The 24,064-nt window shown below is 34.1% G+C and overlaps 2 protein-coding genes across 2 annotated transcripts in view; both read left to right on the top strand.

Annotated features, from left to right (window-relative positions):
* LOC133178544 (uncharacterized) overlaps window positions 1-1,167 on the top strand; it is a 39,248-nt gene extending 38,081 nt beyond the window's left edge. The window contains exon 4 of the mRNA XM_061313247.1: window positions 258-1,167. Coding sequence (XP_061169231.1) covers window positions 258-402 — 145 coding nt within the window. The 3' untranslated portion in view covers window positions 403-1,167. The remainder of the gene's footprint in view (window positions 1-257) is intronic.
* Window positions 1,168-10,899: 9,732 nt separating this feature from the next.
* The window catches only part of LOC133178786 (uncharacterized), a 51,084-nt gene continuing 37,919 nt past the window's right edge, over window positions 10,900-24,064 (top strand). Inside the window, exon 1 of the mRNA XM_061313483.1 lies at window positions 10,900-11,326. Within this exon, the coding sequence (XP_061169467.1) occupies window positions 10,900-11,326 (427 nt within the window). The remainder of the gene's footprint in view (window positions 11,327-24,064) is intronic.

The raw sequence follows: 24,064 nt of genomic DNA, 5'->3' as shown, positions 1-24,064 counted from the left end.
TTTGTTTCATCAACTTGTTTGTCATGAAATGCAGGAAGTTTTGTACATGTAACATTTCAATAGGGACACAAGGTGTTTTTTTTTTTTTTTTAATTTTCAAAAGTTAAATAAATTTGAAATTCTGTTCTCAGTTGATGGTAAAATCTTCCTTATCTGTTCATCACCATGGTGACTCATGTGAATGTTGTGTCTCACATTTGTGTGTGAACCTCTTGTTAAATAATCATTTTATAAACAAAATATTCTTCTCTTTCCAGAATTCTTGATTCTAATAATGCAACGCAAGCAATGCAAGAAAAAGATGGATCAGAACAAGCTTTCCCCAGCATAGGCAACTACACTGGTGGACATTCTTTCCACGTGATTTTACTTGTCTGCTTTCTATTTGTATGCTTATGCTAAACCTTCACTAAAAATATTTATAAACGCAAAATTTAAGAGACTTGCAAATATTTTTGCCTCTGTTTAGTTCTATTAACAAAGGAAGACACAAATCAATATGTTTCAGTGTAGATTTTTAGCTCTACTGGTCAGAGACCAGAAGAGCTTATGCAATTGTAAGGTGTCCGCTGTCCATCCGTCTGTCTAGCTGTCTGTCTGTCCATCCGTCTGTAAACAATTTTTCAGAACGCTACTCCTTCTACAGTTTTGGTCTGATTTCAATATAACTTGGCATATACAGTCCCTGAAATGCTATACTTTCCAATTTTTCCATTGGCTCACCGTTCGTTCAGAATGTGTTCACCGTTCTTTCACCGTGCTTTCACCCTTCACTCTCCATTCACAGTTTTGCGTTCAGCGTTCACCATGCGCTCGCGTTCACTCTCCGTTTGTTCACTTTGCGTTCACCTTGCGTTCAGTGTTCACTTATCGTTCAGTCTTCACTGTCATTCAGAACTCCAAAGTTAAAGGACTTATCGTTTTGTAAGTAGACTACACTAAGATACATAATTCTCTGTATCGATTTTTGATTTCAATGAACGGTGTCGCCATGGTTACTAAAAGTAGAGATTACTGGGAAATCCTTTAAAAGTGCTACTCCTCCTACAGTTTTGGTCTCATATCAATATCAATCAGCACACAATTAGACTATACTAAGATACATAATTCTGTTTATCTGTTTTTGATTTCAATGAATGGTGTTGTCATGGTTACTTAAAATAGAAATTTCTGTGAAAAACTTTCAAAATCACCAATCCTCTTACAGTTTTGATCTGATTTCAATATAACTTGGCACAAATGTGGACTACACTAAGATACATAGTTCTATATATCAGTTTTTGATTTCTATGAACAGTGTTGCCATGGTTACTAAAAATAGAAATTTCTGTGAAATACTCTCGAAATGCTACTCCTCCTACAGTTTTGATCTGATTTCAATATAACTTGGCACACAAGTAGACTATACAAAGATAAATAATTCTGTTTATCGGTTTTTGATTTATGTATGATGTTGCCATGGTTACTAAAAATAGAAATTTCTGTGAAAAACTTTCAAATCACTAATCCTCTTGCAGTTTTGATCTGATTTCAATATAACTTGGCACAAAAGTAGACTATACTAAGATGCCTAATTCTATATATCAGTTTTTGATTTCAATGAATGGTGTTGCCATGGTTACTAAAAATAGAAATTTCTGTGAAATACTTTCAAAATGCTACTCCTCCTACAGTTTTGGTCTGATTTCAGTATATCTTGGCAAACAAGTAGACTACACTATGATACATAATTCTTTGTACTGATTTTTGGATTTCAATGAATAATGTTGCCATGGTTTCTAAAAATAGAAATTTTCTTGAGATACTTTGAATTCAAAATGCTACTCCTCCTACACGTTTTTTCTGATTTCAGTATAATGTGGCATACAAGAATACTACACTGAGATACATAATTGATGTTATTGTTTTTTGATTTTGTTGAATGATGTTGCCATGGTTACTTAAATCAAAATTTCTGTAAAATTGTTTTAAAAAGGCTACTCCTCCTACAGTTTTAGTCTGATTGCAATAAATCTTGCCACAAAAAGAGACTAAACCAAAGATCATTATTCTATTTATTGTTGTTACAAAGTTTCAAGTCCAAGTGCTACTTTTATCTTCCTTTATAAGTACAACCAGTAGAGCTACAGTTTTGTCAGAGACTTCTGGTTTTTAATTGACTCTAAGACTTATTGAACTGCAACTTTTTTAACAACTTCATTATCATATGACTTGTATGTTTGTTTTCCAAAACTACATGAAAAAATGTATGTTATGTTAAATTTATTATCTGAAAATTGATTTTTGTAGTTAGTAAAACTGAAAGGTGCATAGTAAACGTTTGTGTATCAGACTTACTGGCCTTTTAATATGGCATATTTCGGAGCTGACAAAGTTTTTAGGTCACATGAGTTCACTCAACTGCCCTATTGCTATTGCTTTTTGTCCACTGTCATGCAAACTTTTTCACTTGCTTCTGTGGAACCACTGAACCAATTCAACCAATTTTGGCATATAGCATTTCTGGGTAAAGGGGAATAAATATTGAGAAATTCATGGCCCCTGCCCCCTGAGGCTTGAGGGGCAGGGCTTAAACCATCAAAATTTATTGCAATTTTTAAAAATCCTCTTCTTTACTCCTGAACATCAAGAAGTCAAACTATTGGCATGATTGTAATAAGCATTGGTCTCTATACCAAAATTGTAAAATTCATGGCCTCAGGATCAGGGCTTCTTGTGCTAGGGATGGGCTCTGTTGAATATAAAGTGCAAATGCATAATTTATGAACAAAAATGTTCTCCTCGCCTCCTGGGTATTAAGCAGATGAAATAAATGCATAATTATAGAGAACAAGGGTGTCTCATCCAAAATTGTGAATTACGTAGCCCCTGGGTCGGGGTTCTGATGTTAGGGTCTGGTGTTAGGGTGGGGGTCTGTTGATTACATAGTGAACATGCATCAATTTTTGGAAATCTACTCCTCTGCTGAGGAACTAAGGCCACAGTGATGATGAGGAAGGGTGCAAATCTGTGAAAGGTGTGCCCCCTGGGTCAGGGGTTCCGAGGGGGGGGGGGAGGAGGGTGAGTGGGTTTATTTCTCATATACTGAAAAAGTAATAATGCTTTGAAAATCATCTCCTCTGCTCCTTGGTATGAAGCAAACAAACTAAATGCATAATTATGATGACCAAGAGTGGTTCTTCCAAAATTCTGAAAGATGTGGCCCTTGGGTCAGGGGTTTGGGGGGGGGGGGGGGGGGGTTACTTATAAGCTCTTCTGAGCCAAAGTCTTAAAGAGGTTATGCTGTGGCCATTTGTGCAGTGTGCGTAAACGTTTTGGAATGGGTCATATCTCAAGAAACCCTAGGTCTATTTTTGTCAAAAAACGAGGTCCGGTTTCAGTACAAATCTTGCCCTGTGTTTCTTCTTAAAAATAAAAGTGACATAAAATATTAAAACTCATGTTTCTGAATATTGAACTTCCATGCACAAAGATAATACAAATCATTTTTCTCACATGACCTTCTAAATGCTAATTGTGACATCATAAACTTGTGCATTTTCCCATATTTTCTTAAAAAATTTCAGAAGACACCAATTTTCTATGGAATTTTCTTTCAGATAATATTGGCCACAGGCATCACCCAAGATTTTGAGATATGTGATTATTAGCTCTACTGGTCAGAGACCAGAAGAGCTTATGTGATAGTAAGGTGATCGTCGTCTGTCCGTCTGTCTAGCTGTCTGTCTGTCTGTCTGTCTGTAAACAACTTTTCAAAACGCTTCTCTTCCTACAGTTTTGGTCTGATTTCAATATAACTTGGGACACAAGTAGACTACACTAACATAATTCTATGTATCGTTTTTTGAATTCAATGAACGGTGTTGCCATGGTAACTAAAAAAGAAATTTCTTTGAAATACTTTCAAAATGCTACTCCTCCTACAGTTTTGGTCTGATATCGGTATAACTTGGCACATAAGTAGACTACACTAAGATACATAATTCTGTATATCGTTTTTTTTTAATTCAATGAACAGTGTTGCCATAGTTACTAAAAATATAAATTTCCTTGAAATAATTTCAAAATGCTACTCCTCATACAGTTTTCATCTGATTTTAGTATAACTTGACACACAAGTAGACTTAACACTATGATACATAATTCTTTATACCAGTTTTGGATTTTGATGAACGTTGTTGCCATGGTTACTAAAAAATAGAATTTTTTTGTTTTGTCTGATTTCAGTATAACTTGGCATACAAGTAGACTACACTGAGATACATCATTGTCATTATTGCTTTTTGATTTTGTTGAATGATGTTGCCATGGTCACTTAAATTGAAGTTTCTGTAAAATTATTTTAAAAGTCTACTCCTCCTACAGTTTTATTCTGATTGCAATAAAAACAGACTAAACCAAGGATCATTATTCTATTTATTGCTGTTGCAAAGTTTCAAGTCCAAATGCTACTTTTATCTTTCTTTATAAGTACAACCAGTAGAGCTACAGTCTCATCAGAGACTTCTGGTTCAAAGAATTATACACAACATATCTGAAAATTAAAGTAGGTGACCGCTGTGGACGCTATTTTCTGAAGAAAATAACCCTTGAAATTGGTCATTTGAAGCTTTTTCTCTTTAAAATAGAGATATCCATCAAATTAATGACTTCATATTTCCAAATGATACTCCTTCATGCCATATTATTTCCTGATTTACCAGTCATGTACTCAAGTAATATTTAAGGCAGTTATATAACTTTTTGATGCCATTAAATTTTAGGGCACAATAAAGCTAAAACCGTACCTTCTTCTTTGTCACAGGGTATCCTTGGCCTAAGGGCCTTCACTTTATACTAAGAATAATCGTCGCCCGCATGGTGCAATGGTTAGAGTGTCTGCTCCAGAGTCGCAGAGTAAGGAGCTAATCCTTACGTCGCGGGTTCGAATCCCACTGTGGGATGTTGAGACCGGTCCTTCAGATGAGACCTTATAAACCGAGGTCCCATGTCACAGTAGATGTTGGCACGAAAAAGACCCCTCACTGCTCAAGGACCCTGAGTGCCAAATATAGGTCAAAATTTGCAACACTCCAGCGACAAGGGTTGCGTCTCCATATGATTGAAAAATTCTCGAGAGGGGCATTAAACAACAAACAAACAAACAAACAAACAAACAAATATACTAAGAATAGGGATGTGACCCTGAAACAAGGGGAGATATTTAAGGAAATAAAAACAAAAGTAATGTTTGCTATAAAATCTTCTCAAGAACCACTTGGCAGATTATCACCAAACTTAAACATAAGAATTGGGATATGTTGTAGATTTAAATTTTTTCAAGACATCACCCTGGGACAAAGGGAATAGTCTCAAAGTCACTTAAAAGTTGACCTAAAATTCTGTTTTGTTAAATCTTTGATACTTTGCCCACTTTAACAACTAGGGTCATCAAACCTTGTCAGTTGATGCATCTTAGGACCTCACATCATGTTAAAAGTAGGTGACCTAGTTTTTGAATTTTTCAGGTATTCGTTTTACCGCGGTAATTTGGTTTTGATGGATATCTTGGACACTTTGAATCCAACGAACATCATAACTTGTCAGTTTATGCATCATGGGCCTTTGATATGCGTCAACCAAAAAGTAGGTCACTGTGACCTACTTTGTCTGAATTTTATAGCTATTCAATTTCAAAACATTTAACGTCATTATTTCAGATACTTGGAGATTAAGAATCATCAAACTTTGTAGATTAATGCATCTTTGGGGCCTTGAAACATACTTGTCAAAAAGTAGATCACAGTGACCTACTTTTGAAATTATATTGCTATATTTAAATATTTCAGATACTAGTTGGCTTAGAATCATTAAACCTTGTCAGAAGAAGCACCTCGAGCCCTTTGAGTGTTTCAACCAAGAAGCTAGTCACCATGACCTTCTCTTGGAATTTCGTAACTATATTTAATTATTTCAGATTCTAATTGGCCTAGAATCAACATACAATTTTTGAATCCTCTAAGTGTGTCAACTAAAAAGTAGATTTTAAATAATATCAATCAGTTTGTCAGTTGATGCATCTTGGTTCTATGGATATGTTAGTCAAAAAGTAGATGATGTTGACCTACTTTTGGAATTTCAAGGTTTTATCTAAATATTTAGGATATTAAGAGGTTTAGATTAAAAGTGAGAGGGTTGTACAATTCATCATCAGAGCAATTCCAGGCCTCTTGTTTATTATATACTGAAAGGAATTTATACTTTTAAAATCTTCTCTGCTCCTTGGTATTAAGCAAACAACTAAATGCATAGTTATTATAAGCAAGGGTGTCTCTTCCAAAATTGTGAAAGATATGGCCCCTGGGTCAGGGTTTCTATGGGGAGGGGGCTTATTTATGTTATGATGAAAATGAATTAATGCTTTGAAAATCTTCTTCTCAGCTCTTTGGTATTAAACAAACAAACTAAATGCATATTTATGATGAGCAAGGGTACCTCTTCCAAAGTTGTGAATTTCATGGCCCCTGGATCAATGGTTTTGGTGTTAGTTAGGGTTCTAATGATTATGTAGTGAAAATGCATTAATTCTTTGAAAATCTTCTCTGGTCCTGGGTACTGATGTACTGAGTGCAGGTTTAGGATGAGCAAGGGTTCCTGCTCCAAAATTGTGAATTTCATGGCCCCTGGGTCAGGGGTTCTGGTGTGTTGGCGAGGCTCTATTCATTATATAGCGAAAATGCATTAATGCTTTGAAAATCTTCTCTGCTCCTGAGTATTAAGCAAACAAACTAATGCAATACTATAAATATAAATAAATAAATAAATGTGCCTCTTCTTTGCTCCATGGTATCTAGGGCCAAACGGAGTACAAAACTGTAACTTATTTGATTGATTGAGAATACAAGAAAGAATGTTATAGATTTAGGATTTTTGCCTGTAAAACAATATTAAAAAATTGACATCAAGATGATTCATTTAGCAGAATATCCAATTGTAAAATTGTACAGAGTACGGGTTTACTGTGGTGTCCTGTTTGACAATTGACTATGTTTTACTCTCAGGTAAAGTCATGGAGACCACGGGGTAGTTGGTAAGAGTTTGTATAAAGTTGTTTTACATTTTATCAAAGTAACCAAGTGATCACAGAGAGCCAGGATGACTAAGGGATATGCTGTAGATTGTGACTAGTGGCAAATAGCCTAGTGGTGAGTGCTGGTAACAATAATTACAAAGTAGTTTGTATAGCCAAGAGGCAGTGTTGGTAACATGTGTTACCAAGTGGCAAGCAGCCAAGAGGCATCACCTCGAGTAAATATACATGCATCATAGATTTATTTTTGTGTACTTAATTGTAGCTAGGCGAGTGACAAAGACATACCTGTATATATTGAATACCTTACACCCTAAGCCACAGGCCCTTAGATCGCTTTAAAAAATTAAGGTGTTAAAAAAAATAAAGGTATAGAACTCCTTACATAGGGCACCCACATTCGGCAATAAAATACTTTTAAATCAAATGATCTAAAACTTTACTTTCTATTCATAACAATTCACATATAAACAATATACGTTGCTACCAAAGTTCTTTCCGAAATTCCGTATACTTCCCGAGATATGCTGAAATCATATTCCAAAATTGACCTTATTTTTTTACTCGACATTAGCTAATTGTAAAGCAGGAACGACGGGATGAATTCTTCCCGGAATTTATTCTATACTCTCTGAATATTTGTTTATTAGCACTCAGTTTCTACAAAATTTTATCTGATTTGATTATATTGTCTTATTAAGTTACCACAAGATTTTTAGCGGTATATTTTTTAATAAAATCAAAAGGTATATTATACATTCCGGGAAAATTTTGTTCAACCATCTTTCAATCATAGTTCTTTTAGCATTAATTAATAAACGACATGGCTGTGAAGTTGTTGAAGCAAACGTTTTCTATTTTTTTTTTTTTTTTTTTTTTTCGCGAAAGTAATCAAAGGAATTATTACTGGTTTAACCTTACGATCTGGAGTAAAAAATCAACTTTAAAATGTTGAAAGATTGTGCAAATACTATTCAGCCAGGATTCTAATTAACGTTAGTCCGTTAGTCTCCGACTAATACATTTTCATTCGGACTAATAAAATCGTGACTAGTTAGTCAGAACGGACTAATAAGAATTTCTGGAGAAAAAAAAAATCAATAAATTACTGAGGTTCGATTCTCGACACTTTCACTGGAAAACACCGCATGTATTTTTAGCTTTCTAGCTTCTTGGTGGGAAGTTGGGTTATTCCGAGTCAAGTCAATTCAGCGCTGAATTAAGGTCTTTCGTCTTCAACGGATTTTTGTTTGTAGGTTGTTTAAAGTCCCTCTCGAGAATTTTTCACTCATATGGAGACGCCATCACTTGCTGGTGGAGAGCTGCAAATTTTGTCCTAAACTCGGCACTTACGGCCATTGAGCAGTGAGGGATCTTTTTCGTGCCAGCACCTTCTGTGACATGGGACCTCGGTTTATACGGTCTCATCCGAAGGACCGGTCTCCACGTCCCACAGTGGGATTCGAACCCGCGACATAAGGATCAACTCCTTACTTCGCGACTCTAGAGCAGACGCTTTAACCACTGCGCCACGCGGGCGACTCGTCTTCAACGGAAGACCTTCTTATTATTCTGTTGTTTCTTTTCCACTATTATTATTATTCTTCTTACCAATTTTGTGCAGAAGATTTCTCGAAAACGCCTCGATTAGATCTTTATGAAACTTTCAGCATTGATGGGAAATTAAATGAACTGGTGTCATTTTTAATCGTTTTGAAAAGTCACTTCCGGCCGCGAGTTATGGCCAAATTTCAATTTTTCAAATGAAGTTTTGTCTGGGCGTTTTCTCAGAAATGATTAAATATAAAGTCATGAAACTTTCGGGGATGGTAAGTCTTGATTTGTATATGTGCCTATGTACAAGGGGTGATCAAAAAGTTCGCGAACTAATTGAATTACTTCCTTAAAAGAAATAAAATGAGGTTTCAGTGCTCATTATTTTTTAAAGTAGACCTCTCTGATTATAATGCACATTTGCCATTGTTCTGCCCATGCGTGAATCACGCGATCAAGGCGGTCACGTGACATGCTCCGTGGCGTTCTGTTCACAAGAGTCTAAAGATTTGTCCGAGTCTTATATTTCTTACCATGCAAGCTATTTTTCATAAGAACAGACCATCTGTCAGAAATGGCCAAATCTCGGAAATAGGATGGGTGGATAAGGACATCCCTTCCCAAAATTAGCATGGTGATCATCAAAACCCGAGTCCTCTGACCCGGGAGCGTCGTTTATTTATTGTGGATAAAGTATGGACGACCTCTTTTTATCATATCTCATATGTTTAAAGTCTAAAGTAAACGATATTTTAGGGATTTAATAATTGTATTATTGTTAAGATATTCAATTATTTTTCAAATTGTAACTTGGCGTTCTTTCATGACAAATTGCCCAACTAAGGACACATCTTTTCCCTGGCTTGCTTTTGCTGGCAAACATCATTTCTAACCATCTCCCTGCCTTCACTAAAACAATCAATCCAATTAATGATTGAACTTCTGTTAAGTCTTTTGTCTTCATAAACCTTGTACAAATTATCATATTCTACTGCAAAGGAATTTCCAAGATATACGTTAAACTTTACAGTCGTTCGTTTCTCGAGTTCGACTGAGTCAACCATTTTTTGTCACAAGTCACCTACAATCTGACGTCATTTTCACATTGTGACGTCACAAACACGGAGCAAAGCATTATATAACACCTGCTATTTATAGAAAATGTGTATGACTATATGTGTGCCAAATTTCATTCTAATCTGAATTGTGGTTTTGTAAATATAGAGATAGTTCGCGAACTTTTTGATCACCCCTCGTAGCTAGCGTGTTTCATTTTTTCCGTCGACACTTCCGTTGTCAACCGGAAGTGGTTTGAAATATTTTTTTTAAGTTTCTAATGAATGTAAGTGTTCATAATAAAGTTTGAAAAAATGCTTCACGTCTGACCATTTCCACCGAAAGTATGTTTCGTCCAAACCGGAAGTGGTCGAAAATTGAGTATTTGTCAACGAAACTTTCAAGGATAACTCCTACACGCTCGATGTGGAAATTTAAGTAGTTTTGAGCACTTCCAGTCACACAGGAAGTGAATTATAAAGATTTAAAGTGTACTTCCCGTCCAACCATTTCCACTGGATGTATAGTCATTTAACCTATACGTGTCTTTCACACTCAATGTTTTGTTAAACATAACTAAAGCAAGAACGATCATCTACTCATTGCATAATGATAGATTAAAATTTTTTTCATGTCTTCCATATAGTGGGTCTTAAGGGTCTAGAATAGTAAGTGTTATTTCCCAAAACTGGAATTATTTTTAAAAGTAATATTGAACAAATGATATTCAAGACAATGCAATATTAATACAACTGAATGAAAGCTAAGGCAGTTTATCTATCAATCTAGTTAAGGTCATCCGTTTCCAACGAAAGACCTTATTGTTTTCGTTCGGTTTCTTTTTCCCTATTATTAAGGTCTTTTGAGTTCCTTCGGAAGACCTTACTGTTTTTTCTTCTGTTTCCTATTATTATTATTATTATTCCCTTTTCATAGTACACGCGATTTCTCAGAAACTAATCGACCAATTTTAAAGGTTTTTTTCTGGGATGATGCATCATTATAACATCTCCAGGCTTGGATTTCTCGAAAAAAAAATTAAGTTAAATCTCAGACTGAAGTCTTAGTTTTTACTCAAATTTCTGAGAAAAATCTCAAATTTGAGAAAACTCAAAATATTGCATTTCTCGAAAAAACTTAAGTTCTTTTTCTTACTCAAACTGAGGAAAAACTTAGGTAACCTTCATAGTAAACTTAAGTCCTTAAAAAAAATCTCAAACATGGCGGTGAACAACCGACGGCAGCGTCGTAGACGTCGACATAGACAGAGAGTTGCTCACAACAGGCTTGTTGACCGTGAAAATCCTTTAGAATTAATGCCAGAGAAGGAGATTTTCAAAAGGTATCGTTTTCGCCCGAACACAATTTTGTTCGTGGTGAATTTATTAAGACGATTTCTCGAGAGAGATACTCTGCGAAGCTGTGCCCTCACACCCCTTCTGCAGGTTATGGCCACACTGAGATTTCTCGCCACCGGAGCTTTTTATTCCTTTGTAGCCGATGCATTTGACAGCCTGTCCCCATCCACTGTGTGTAGGGCGGTTAAGGATGTTTGTCATGCTTTGTGTCAGATGTCATGGCAATTTATAAGGATGCCAGCAAGACATGCAGCTGATGGAGTGAAAAAGCATTTCTATTCCATCGCAGGTAAACAACAAAACAAGGGAAGTAATCACAGAACAAATGGATGCAAGTTACATCGTACCATAAATCCTTCGAATCAATAAAACAATCAAGCCGTTTTGTTTTCGCATACATCTTATACTTTGTTGCAATAAAACTTTAAAAAAAAATACAAAAAGAAAGAAAAGATATGGAACGATTTCTATTTATGCCATCATGTACACATAATTGGCCAAAAAAAAAAAAATAAATGGGAAAGGTGGGATTCACAGGTACCTGAAATGTGGACCCCCCTCCCCCCCCTCCACCCACACATACAATTATTTAAAAAATCGTAAGAACTTATACTTTCTCAAATATATAATATTTCCCCATCAATCACACTCAATCACGACCTATGCCGTTTCATGCAAGCAGATTGTACTTCTTACGTTTAGAGATTGGCCATGTACACTATATAATAAAGTTTATTATAACGTAAATGTATGTATACATGCATGGCCATTCTCTAAACTTAAGAAAATGTACAATCCTGCCTGTATGGAACGAAAAATGGGTGTGATTGACTGAGAAATCTCATATTCTTGAGAAGTTGAAGACTCTTACTTAATTTAAGAAGGGGGCATCCACACTTCAGGTGTTGGGGGGGGGGGGGGGGCACTACCTCAATAACAAAATTGAATGCAAATTAAAGAAAATAATTAAGAATACTCAAAGCCAAAATAGTGGATAATTTCAAAACTTTTCATATAGAAGATGGTTATCATTTTCCCTTATTAGTTGCAACATGCTTGATGGGTTTTTTTTAAATGTGTTCACATAGTTACTTATTTCATGGTCCTAGGTACTTCATTTGTAAATTAAAGTTTTGTTAAATTGAATAATTATTGAAATCAATATATATACATGTATATGGAAAGAAATCCCATTTTACGACAGCGGTGAATTCTACAAAATTCTATAAAAGTGTGATGCTAATCATCGATATTTCCCTAAGAGTGGCAAATTGGAGCAACTTTTGGGGTTTGGATCCAAAGGTTTTAAGATCTAATGAAAAAGATGAAGATAACGAACTGTGATCGATCTCATAAAAACTAGACTAATACAAACAATACAATTCTGTGAACAGGCATAAACAAAGAGTTGTACAAACATCAAAGCACCTGACATTTGACCCAAGTATTTGAAATGTCATTGTCATTCAATATATACCACATACGTTATCTATTTTATTACCGAGTGCATATGTTAAGGACCACCCCCCCCCCCCCCTTTCCAAGGTTGAAAAACCATTCTTTACTGCTATTGACATTAATTGCCTGGGAGCACTACCGTGGAAAATCACCGATTAGCGCTAATTGCACTTTTATTGAGTTCACTCAAAAATTAGAATAGTATTTTTTTTTTTTTTTTTTTTTTTTGCTAAAGTTTGATTAAAAGAGGGGGGCACAAATATGATAATTTCAAGTAATCTTATACCATTTCTTTATATTTAAGGACAATATCCAGGACTACTCTTGGGGGACTCTGGTTACTCTTGCAAACCCCACCTAATGACACCGTACCCCGTCCCTTCAAATGATGCGGAAGCAAGATTCAAGAACCAGAGTTGTCATCGAACAAACCTTTGGCATCTTGAAGAAGAGATTTCCATGTCTCCATAGCGGCTTGAGAACAACTCCTGAAAAGGCGAGTGATATCACTCTGGCCTGTGCAGTTTTGCACAATATAGGGATATTGATCGCAACGATATACTGGATATTGATGATGGTGTATACATACTACGTTCCATACTTGAACGGCTGCTGTTTGGACTTGCATACCGTAAATCTGGAAATTTTTACGTCGATTTATTTTTGCGAATTTGGGTCAAAAAGCTGTTGATTAATTTTTACGTTTCAAAATTTTGCGAATTGTCATTGGGGCTTAAATTAAATAGCGCTTAAAATTTTCATAATACTTTATAAGTTACGCATGTACATGTACATACAATATTAAACGATGCCAATGTTCAATAATCAGATTATAAATTACCCATGTGCATACAATAAATTACGCATGTACATACAATATTTAACAATGTCACCGTTCATTAATCAGATAAAAATATTAGAAGAAGTAAAACATCTAAACTGTTTAAAGTTTTCTTACACTTTATTAAATCAAATCTTGTTAACAATCTGTCGTAAACGGGTTTCTTAAAATGACCACTGCTTACGAATACTTGTTCGCCGGTTTGAAAATAGACACCCGCTGTCAGCAAAATTTCCGTTTACATATTTTGTTGCTGATTTATTTTTAAGAAAAATATTTTTGCGAATGCACTGCACGCGCAAATTCGCTAAAAATTTATCTACAGTAAAAATTTCCAGATTTACGGTATTCATTAAGAAATGTCCTTATTTTTTTAACAATATTTTTGCTCTCTTACCCTAAACCTTGGAGTTTGACCTTCGTCAAAAGCTGTCATACAGGGGGCATCAGTGTTTTAAAAACACATCTTGTTTTTTATTATGTATGCTTTGCAACCTTTTAGGTTATAAGTGGTAATAATAGTTTATTATGGCATTGAAATATAGATTTTTAAAAGTAAAAATTTTCAGTACAACGATGAACACTTCTAAAAAACATTTTTGAACTACTTAAAATTTACCAGTAATGATATACCGGAAATCAATAAAAGAAAACACAAGTAACTAATTATATAATTGTTTATTATATTATATTTATATACTAGCACTTCATTGACTTGTAATTATATATTTTTATGGAAAAATAAGACAGATACACTACATTGACACTGAACTAAATAAACTCAGTATGTACAACTTTATATAATACTGTTTTCTTAAATAAAAAAAAACAACATGTTTTATTAGTGTTCAGACCTTCCTTAAAATCATTGTAATGTGTAAAATAATTTAACAAAAATCAACATTATAGATTCGATGAAAACATTTATTAAAGAACTTTCACTTTGATGTAATGAAACACTGATATGATATTAAAGAATAAATCAATATGTATAATTTCTGCAAGATGTAATTTTCTGTAAAATTATTACAATATTCTTTTGACTCTTGTGTGGTATATCTCAGGAAGAAAATTTCCTTTTGTATTGCATAGAAAAAACTAATAAGAAGAGTTAATGAATAGGTGTATTAATTTGGCTAAACTGTACGTGGCTTGAAAATATTTACATATAGTACGTGGTTCGGATTTACATACAGGCATTTATGATAACTTTAATAAATATAATAATGTTTGTTTCGAATGATGCTTTCCTTGTCATTATTTCAAAATAACTTCAGTCTTCAATAGTTTACATTGTCAATTTTTTTTTCTCAAATGGAAGTTTGTCATACTTATAAATTAATAAATGCACCAGGTTTTAATGGCTACAATTTTTTGTTCATTCTTATTTCAGAAAATAATTGAAATTTCATTAAATTTCTCAAATGTTTGGTACCAACAATATCCCAATTTATAAATAACATATACATAAAAAAATTTAGTCTTCAAACAAAGCACTGATACATATATTAGTGCATATTTCAATTAAATAATTCATATTACTTTTGAATTACATGAAGTGTAGCATAAATCAAGTTTCAAATGTCTTAAACAGCTGATTTATGAAATCAATCTATTATCTGTAAAAATAGGCTTCTCTCACAGTAAAATCCAGATTTCAGAAAAAATAACTTTGCATATGAAACAGAATACAAAACAAGAAGACCATGGGACTTAAAGTGGATGTAAAATACTGATACAAGTATTTAGAACTCGAAGTTTATATTACATATATTTGTGTAAACTAAACTAGTTACTGCTTCAATGAAAAGACATGTGTTGCTTTGTAATTTTGCGTAATGATTAAAAAAAAAACTAGTTACTGTATTTCTTGTTGACACAACAACAGGTGATTCCACAAAGAGTGCAATGTCCATGAAATTGAAAAATACAATTAAAATATTTAATATTCAAAGTTAATTAATATCTGTAAATTTGATTAAAGACCATGAATGACACAAATTTATCAGAAATATTCAGTAATTCTTGGAAAATTGTACCATCAAATTATCACTCAGCAGCAATAATAATTTAAAGTCAGGTACTTGTTCACTTGCATTTAGAATAAAATGTACCACTCTAAATAAATCTTGAAATGACCTACTTGTATTAAATCATTTCAGAATATAAAGGCTCATATGGACAAATGAAAGAAGGAATAAGTGTCATATGTAAAAGACCTTGACCTGCAAAACAAACCTCAAGTAACTTGCTTATTATTCATGCATAGAATAAATTGAACTATTGAAAACTATTGCAATTTAGAAATGATTCCTACAAGGCTCTTATTTTCGGATATTTCAAGAATATCATGATATACAAGATTAAAATACTTGCTTTGTGTATCTGAAATTTTGGCAAGAATGGTCAGTATCTTATCGAAGCAATGAAATATTTTCAAAAAATTTAATTTTGTTTTTAACGCGTCATTTGTTTGGATAAAAAAATTAATCTAAATGGTATAACCTGTGTTGCCTACGTCACAATGACTTATGTCAAAACCGTATTAATCCGCTTGACTTTACATTTGAAATATGCACAATTCGAAGACATTTTTGAAGGAAAAATTGTCTTATTTTCTAAATTTAATGATGGAAAATTAAATTACAAGGAATGAATTTAATATAGTTACCCAAGTTATACCGATATAACCTGGGTTGGAACAGTTTACATTTTTTTATAAACCGCTTCACGGTTTATAAAGCGTAAACTGTCCCAACCCAGGTTATACAGTATAACTTTGGTAGCTATTAAATTCATTCCATTTCCAAATATATTCCCCGAAGATTCCTTTCATATACGCAAACAATTCATTTTCTCATGTACTACTACATGTACCATGTATGATTCATATATTTGTCGTGGACAAAGATGTATGACCGGGACCAAGATTTCATCTTGAGCCCCTGAATCACAAGTCATGGGGCTCTACCAACTGAGCTATCTGTCCAGTGACAATAAAATCTGCCGAAATGCCACAATGTAAGTGGAATGACCCTGGTCTTTGATTTTATATTTTATCTGAAGAATGTTTCAATTATGATACTTATTCCTTAATGAAATGGGAAGAAACACACTGAACGACAGACTCATTGTTCAGAAACCTTGTTCCTGTGAGACAATTTCATCTTTAGATACATAGTTTTAACTTTGTAATATTCTGTTTCTTCTTTTAATTTTTTTTACTTCCTGATTGTATTTCTCTCTCTCTCTCTCGGCAAGAAGAGTAAGTATTTCTTCATCCTCCATAGTTTTCCTTCGCTTTGATGTACTTTTACAGCTGGAGGATGAAGGGACGGATATTGGCTGCACATTGCTCAAGTCCAATAGGGTAAGAGTGGTGTCATCTATCAAATAAATACAGACACATTATTTTTTTTGTTTGTAATAAAAATAAATTTCTAAAATTTGTCATAGTCATTCTGATACGGACTCATTTTCAGACTGTGTAGATTCAAGTTTGTTCAAATAATGACACTTGGGGGTAGTGTGGGGTTCCAGTTGGGAATAAAAATTTTACATAGCAATATACAGGAGCAATATATAGGAGAAAATATGCTGATGAAAAAAAAGTCATGTTATCACAGGTGAGCATTGTGGTTCACAGGCCTCTGTTGAATTTATCAACATGATCAATTGTTCTAAATTTACGTAGATGCTGGCCTATATTCAAAAGTTGAACAGAACTTAAATATGTCATTCATTTTTTTCACAAATTGTAACCCGGACCCCATCCACATTGAAATTGGTTTTCCATGCCCTGGCAAAAGTTTTGAATGCAATATCAAAATATATTCAGATAAATTACAAATGTTATACCATTAAAATTTTCTTCATTGTTGGTGGCAAGTGAACAAGTACCCGCTACACCAGTGGCAGTACTGCTAAAGTCTAATGTCGATAGTACAATGCCAAGATTACTGAAAATGAATATTACATTGTTTTTAAAAATTTTGACATTCATTTTTGAAATATTAAGACAATTCATCTTATAGTAACATTAGTTGCACACTCTTTAGTTCTTATTTCTCATGTAAAAACTTAACTGTTTAATAAATCTCTGAACAATACAATATATATATTTTATGCAAATTAAAAATCAAAATTTATGACAGTTCTTGTTCCAAATACCTTCCTCTGTATCATGACCAGAGGAAAGACCACAAAGAGTTGGTCTGTCATCCATGCTGTTGAGCAACTCGGTCTCAACTGGGGTAGGCGAGGGAGGTTTAGGACCCCCTCCAGTTGATGGACGGCTCATAGCATCCGACTTCTCTTTTGCTGTAATTATGCATTAAAAATAGATAATTTTGTATAATCATCTCATATACTGGATATTCATATACTGTAGGGAGAAAACTTTTTGGTCGGAAAATTGTGTACATCACTATGATATGCTAAAGATAACACAATTCTTGAGATATCTGATAAATCAGTCTATTCTTTTTCTTGTAATATATACTTGGAGATTGAGTACAAAATGTATTAGTTTTTTTTTTTTGTTCAGTAGTAATGATTATTTGGGAAATATTTTTTGCGTCATTCGTATATACGATCATGTGCCGATATAATTGGTGTTGGGGTTGACATTTTTAGATCACCTGAACTGGAAATTCAAGTGAGCTTTTCTGATCACATTTTGTCTGACCGTCCCTCTGCCTGTAAACTTTTCACAATTTCAGCTTCTTCTCAAGAACTACATGTACTGGGTCAATTTCAACCAGACTTGCCACAAAACATCCGTGAATAAAGGATATTCAAGTTTGTTCAAATGAAGGGATTTGTACTCTTTCAAGGGAAGTAGATAAGAATTAGAGAAAATTAATTTAGTAACATCTTTTAAAAATCTTCTCAAGAATCACAGAGTCAGAAAAGTTTAAACTTATGTGAAAGCTTCATTATGAAGTGTAGATTCAGTTTTATGCTGATCATGTCCCTCGGGGGAAACGTGTGGCTACAAAAGGTGATCAAAGCTTTTCATAGAATATTTAGAAGAAAAAAATTATCATTTTTTTCAAGAACTATTGGGTCAGAAGATATGATTCTTATGTGAAAGCTTCATTACATAGCGTACGTTCAATTTTGATGTCCTAGCTGGCACGAAAAAGATCCCTTACTGCTCAATGACCCTGAGTTCCCAGTATAGGTCTTTATTTGCAGTCCTCCACCGGCTAGTGGTGACGTCTACATATGAATTAAAAATTCTCTCGAGATGGACATTATATCAACCAAAAAACAAAACAAAACAAAACAAACAAAAACAAAATATTTTTTTTTTTTTCAAATCATGACCCCAGGGGTAGGGTGGGGCCACACTGGGTGATCATGTTTCATAGGAATATATACAGAAAATCTTTAAAAATCTTCTTGAAAGCCGGACAGATGTAGCATCGGCGCTACACCCCTCCTTCCCCCCCCCCTTCCCGCCTGGTGGTTTGATTTTTTTAATTTAATCATTTATTCGATTTTATTTATTTATATATTTATTTATTTTTTTGCTTTGGCAAATTCTGTTTGTCAAACAGATCAACTTGTGAAAAGCTTCATTACATAGCGTATGTTCAATTTTGATGTCCTAGCTGGCACGAAAAAGATCCCTCACTGCTCAATGACCCTGAGTTCCCAGTATAGGTCTTTATTTGCAGTCCTCCACCGGCTAGTGGTGACGTCTACATACGAATGAAAAATTCTCTCGAGATGGACATTATTACAACAACTACAACAAAAAAACAAAAACAAAAAACAAAAAACAAAACAAAACAAAACAAAACAAGACAAAAAAATAAACAAACAAACAAACAAAAACAATTTTTTTTTCAAATCATGACCCCAGGGGTAGGGTGGGGCCACACTGGGTGATCAAAGTGTTTCATAGGAATATATACAGAAAATCTGGACAGATGTAGCATCGGCGCTACCCCCCCCCCCTCCCCCGGTGGTTTGATTTTATTTTTATTTAATCATTTATTTATTTATTTTTATTTTTATTTTTTTTTGCTTTGGCAAATTCTGTTTGTTTAACTTGTAAATACTCTGAATTTAGTCCACAGGTAAGATTTCATAATTTACTTAACATATACAGTAACACATCATTACATACAACTTTCATTTTTTTGGCTTGTCAAAAACAAAATATTCTGAACCGCACATCCCCCTCCCCACCCCTCAGTTCTGAAATTTCTGGATCCACCACTGAAAAACAGCAGTAAGCCCGTGATTAGTGATGTTTATATGGAAGCATCCTCAGGTAGCATAGATTCAAGTATCTTCAAATCAAACCGGGCCTAAGGTGGGGCCACAATTGGCGATCAAAGTTCCACATAAGAATATATGGGAAAATTCTTTAAAAATTATCTCATCAAAAATAGCAAAGCAATGATTAGTCATATTTATGTGGAGCATTGCTGTGCATTGTCTTGCGACATGTTCTGATGGACGACAATATGCGCAGTGAGGGTAGGTACACATTGTCGTCGACGACAATATGAACAGGACGACAAAATGTACCGTCACAATCACGCTGGATGAAATGGCATACGAGAAACGTCTGTGTGATTCACGCACCAATTACATTCACAAAACTACCAAAAACAACAAAAGAAAACTTTAAGCTACAATATCTGTGGGGCGACAATATGTATAGTGAGGTTGAGGTACATAATGTCGCCAGCGACGATATGTGCATGTGTAATTTTTCAGACGGCGACAATATGTTCCGATGAAAGACAATATGTGCAGTGAGGGTAGGTAAATATTGTCGCCGACGACAATATGTACAAAACGACAATATGTACCGTCACATGGGTGTCCAAATCTTTCTAGCGCAAAAGGCGCCGAAGCTCGGTGGGGCTCGAAAAAATGACTCCGAAACATCTCACAAAATTTTACACGTTTTCTTTAATATATTTTTACCTGTAAATATTTTGTTTAGACATATATAACAATAGATGTGCAAAATGTTAAGAACTTTCATTTGATGTCAAGAAAAAGGGGCTGACCTCTCAAATTAGGGGCTCAGAGGGGCCAAAAGTCTTTCATCTATAACTCTCTTACTATCAATAGTTTGTTATCAATAACTGAAGCAAAACTGTTTATCTTAACGATTTGCCACTTAATATTACAAAATTAAGATCATATTTTGCGTAATAAGGGACCAAAAGGGGCCAGCATGCTAAATCTTTGACGCTTTATATCTCAAGAAGGGGAGATATTTTCATCAGCAATATTGAACAAAAGATGTTCAGAATAATATTCTGAACAATATGCACCCTTTCAATTTTAGCAAAACGGCCCCATTAAGGACTTGAAGGGTTGGCCCTTAAATAGTTCTATTCTACATATCTCGAAAACGAGAAGAAACTTTTGAGCAGTTGTTGAGCAAAAATGTTAAAAATCACATGTCCTTTCATTTGATATCAAGAAAAAGGGGCTGACCCTTCAAATTAGGGCCTCAAAGGGGTTAAAAGTCTTTAATCTATAACTCTTTAACTATGAATACATGTATTTTGTTATCAATTTTTGAAGCGAAAATGTTTATCTTAACAATTTGCAACTATATATTATAAAATTTTGATCATATATTGCGTAATAAGGGTCCAAAAGGGGCCTGTATGCTTAATCTTTGACACTTTATATCTCGAAAAGGGGGAATATTTTCATAAGCAATACTGAACAAAAGATGGTCAGAATAATGTCCTAAACAATATGCACCATTTCAATTTTTGTCAAACGGCCCCGTTAAGGATTTGGAGGGGTTGCCCCTAAATATTTCCATTCGGCATATCTCCACAACTAAAACTTTTCAAAATCACAAGGACTTTCATTTGATATCAAGAAAAAGGGGCTATCCCTTCAAAAAGGGGCTCAGAGGGGCCAAAAGATTAATATGTAATTCTTCAATGATCAAGAATTTGTTATAAATTACTGAAGCAAAAATGCTCAACGTAAAAAAATGCAACAATATGTTGTAAAATTTTGATTCTCTAGGGGCCATAAGTGGCCAGAATGTTAAATCTTTTACGCTTCATATCTCGAAAAAGGGAAACATTTTGAAAAGCAATGTTGAACGAAAGATTTTCAAGATATGTTTTATAAATCAAAAGACTTAAATCTAAGGAGGGAAATCTTTATATTATTGTCTTTTAACGAATACTTAATCAAAATCACATCTCATCGAAAAATCGGACGGAAGACCTACTCGTTGCTCGCTACGAGATCTCATCTAGTTTTAGACTGATTGGTATATAATTAAACATTTTAGCGATTATGATTTAGTATGACACATAATGAAAGATGTCGGACGTTCGGATGCAATGTATAGAGAAAAACGAACGAGATCGGAAATACTATCGTAGTTCCTGATAGCGAGATTTCAACGAATCTTGGAGTAAAACATTTCACGGATATGCTTTGTTTATTTCAAAAAAAGTATAAAAGGTACATTGCAATGTTCATTTTTAAAGTAGCCGTTACAAAACATTGTTTTTTTTTTTTTTGTTTTTTACGGACTCATAAAATCGCGTGCGGACTAGTAAAAGTAAAGAAGCACTAGTCCGGCCGGACTAAAGCCTAAAAATGATAGTGTCGAACCCTGGCAGCTGTTCGCTGCAGGTCAAACACCGTCTGTATACATGTGAATAATCAGGGCCTAACCCAGAAGCTAATGTCGACTTAAATAGTAGGTTAATTTTGGAATTGATTTCATCATATCTCGGGAAGTACATGAATTTCGGAATGAACTTTGGTAGTAATATAGATTGATTATATATGAATAGAAATGAATAGAAAGTAAAACTTTGAGCATTCGAAAATATTTTATTAGCAAAAGTGGGTACCCTATGTATGGTGTTCCAGACCTTTATCTAAAAATCTTCTTCACACTGGTCCAGGAATTATAAAACTGATGTGGAAGCATCGTGAAGTAGTGCAGATTTAAATTTGTTCAAATCATGACTCTGAGACTCCGAGGTGGGATGGGGTAACGATGGGCTTTCAAAGTTTTACACATGCAGGAAGATTCTTTAAAAATCTTCTGCTCAAGGACAACAAAGCCATAATTGGTGATATTTATATATAGAAATATCCTCAGGTAATGTAGATTCGAATATCCTCAAATCATGACCCCCTATGGTAGTGAGGGGCCAGAAAGGACGATAAAGGTTTTACATAGGAATACATAGTAAAATATTTAAAATAAATCTAATTCTTCTCAAGAACATCAAAGTCAAGATTGGTCATATATATGTGGAAGCATTTTCATGTGGTGTAGATTTAAATTTGTTGATATAATTACCTCCGGTTGTAGAATGGGACAATAGGTGATCAAGGTTTTACTTAAGGAATGAATTTAATAGCTTCCCGATTTATACGGTATATTTACTGGGTTTGGGTAGTTCATGCTTTAATTATAAAAATCGTGAAGCGGTTTATTAAAAAAAGCGTAAATTGGGTAGCTATTAAAACCGTAAAAGCGTAAACTGGGTAGCTATTAAATTCATTCCTTTTATTTCATTTTCATTCATTTAGTGTAAGAAAAAAAAAAGATTATTGCCCCTAAAAATAACTTCAAATTGCTCAGAATTTAAATGTAACCTCAGGCGGATCGATACGTTTCAGACGAAAGTCAATGTGAAGTAGGCAACACAGTTTATGCGATATAAAGTAAAATTTTTATCCAATGAAATGGTGTTTTACAACCAAAATTTAATTATATAGGGATGCATAGGAAAATTCTTGAAAAATCTTTTTCTCAAAACCAGCAGAGCTATGATTGATGATATTGATATGGAAGCATCCTCAAGTAGTGTTGGTTCAAATTTATTCAAATCATGACCCCTTGGTGTAGGAAGGGGGCGCAGTGGGAGATCAAAGTCTTACATGTGAATGCATAGTACAAATTAAAAAAAAAGTGTTTCAAATGATTAATTGATGCTTCAAATCCCTTCCAAAGGCTTTGACGTTTACATGAACATGCACATTAAATACATTTTGATGACACTCAGTAATTTTATAAACATTAATTGCGTATTTTGTATTGATGTCTAGAAGAAAGAAGGATAACTTTGATATAATATAAAATATTATTTGAAATCCATGAATAGATAAATGCACTAGGACACAATAGAGATGCTTTGCGTCTTGTGTGTCAAGACTATCGTGTATTTTTTTTTTAATTTTTAATTTTGGTTTTAATTCACGCGAAACATTTCCATGGAAATAAAACTAAAAGCATCTTAGTTGCTATAATAAGCAACCTTTGAAATGTTATTTAAATGTATGTACAGAATACTATTACCTAGAAACAAGATGTATCTGTGAAACACTGATGCCTCCGTATGGCAGATGGTGAAAGTTAAAGTTTAAACCCCTAGGTCAAGAGATCAAAAATGTTGGTACCTCAAGAAAGGTCTTTTCTCATGGAATATGCCTGTGAAATATGAAAACCTTCACACCAAACGTTGAAAAGTTATTGGGAAGGTTACAGTTTTTCAAAAGTAGGTCAAACGTCAAGGTCAAATGGTAAAAATTAATGGTGCCAAGGAAGGGTTTTGTCACAAAAAATACACATGTGAAATATGAAAGCACTAACACCAACTGTTCAAAAGTAAAGACCAGTGTTAAAGTTTTTTAAAGGTGGTCCAAGTACATCACGATAAATATAATTTTATCAAGTTTTTTAAATGTCTGTGA

This window comes from Saccostrea echinata, unplaced genomic scaffold (genome assembly GCF_033153115.1).
Source record: "Saccostrea echinata isolate AGI-Se365-2 ecotype Australia unplaced genomic scaffold, CSIRO_AGI_Sech_v1 ptg000003l, whole genome shotgun sequence".
NCBI lineage: Eukaryota > Metazoa > Mollusca > Bivalvia > Ostreida > Ostreidae > Saccostrea > Saccostrea echinata.
This window is presented reverse-complemented; position numbering and strand designations above follow the sequence as displayed.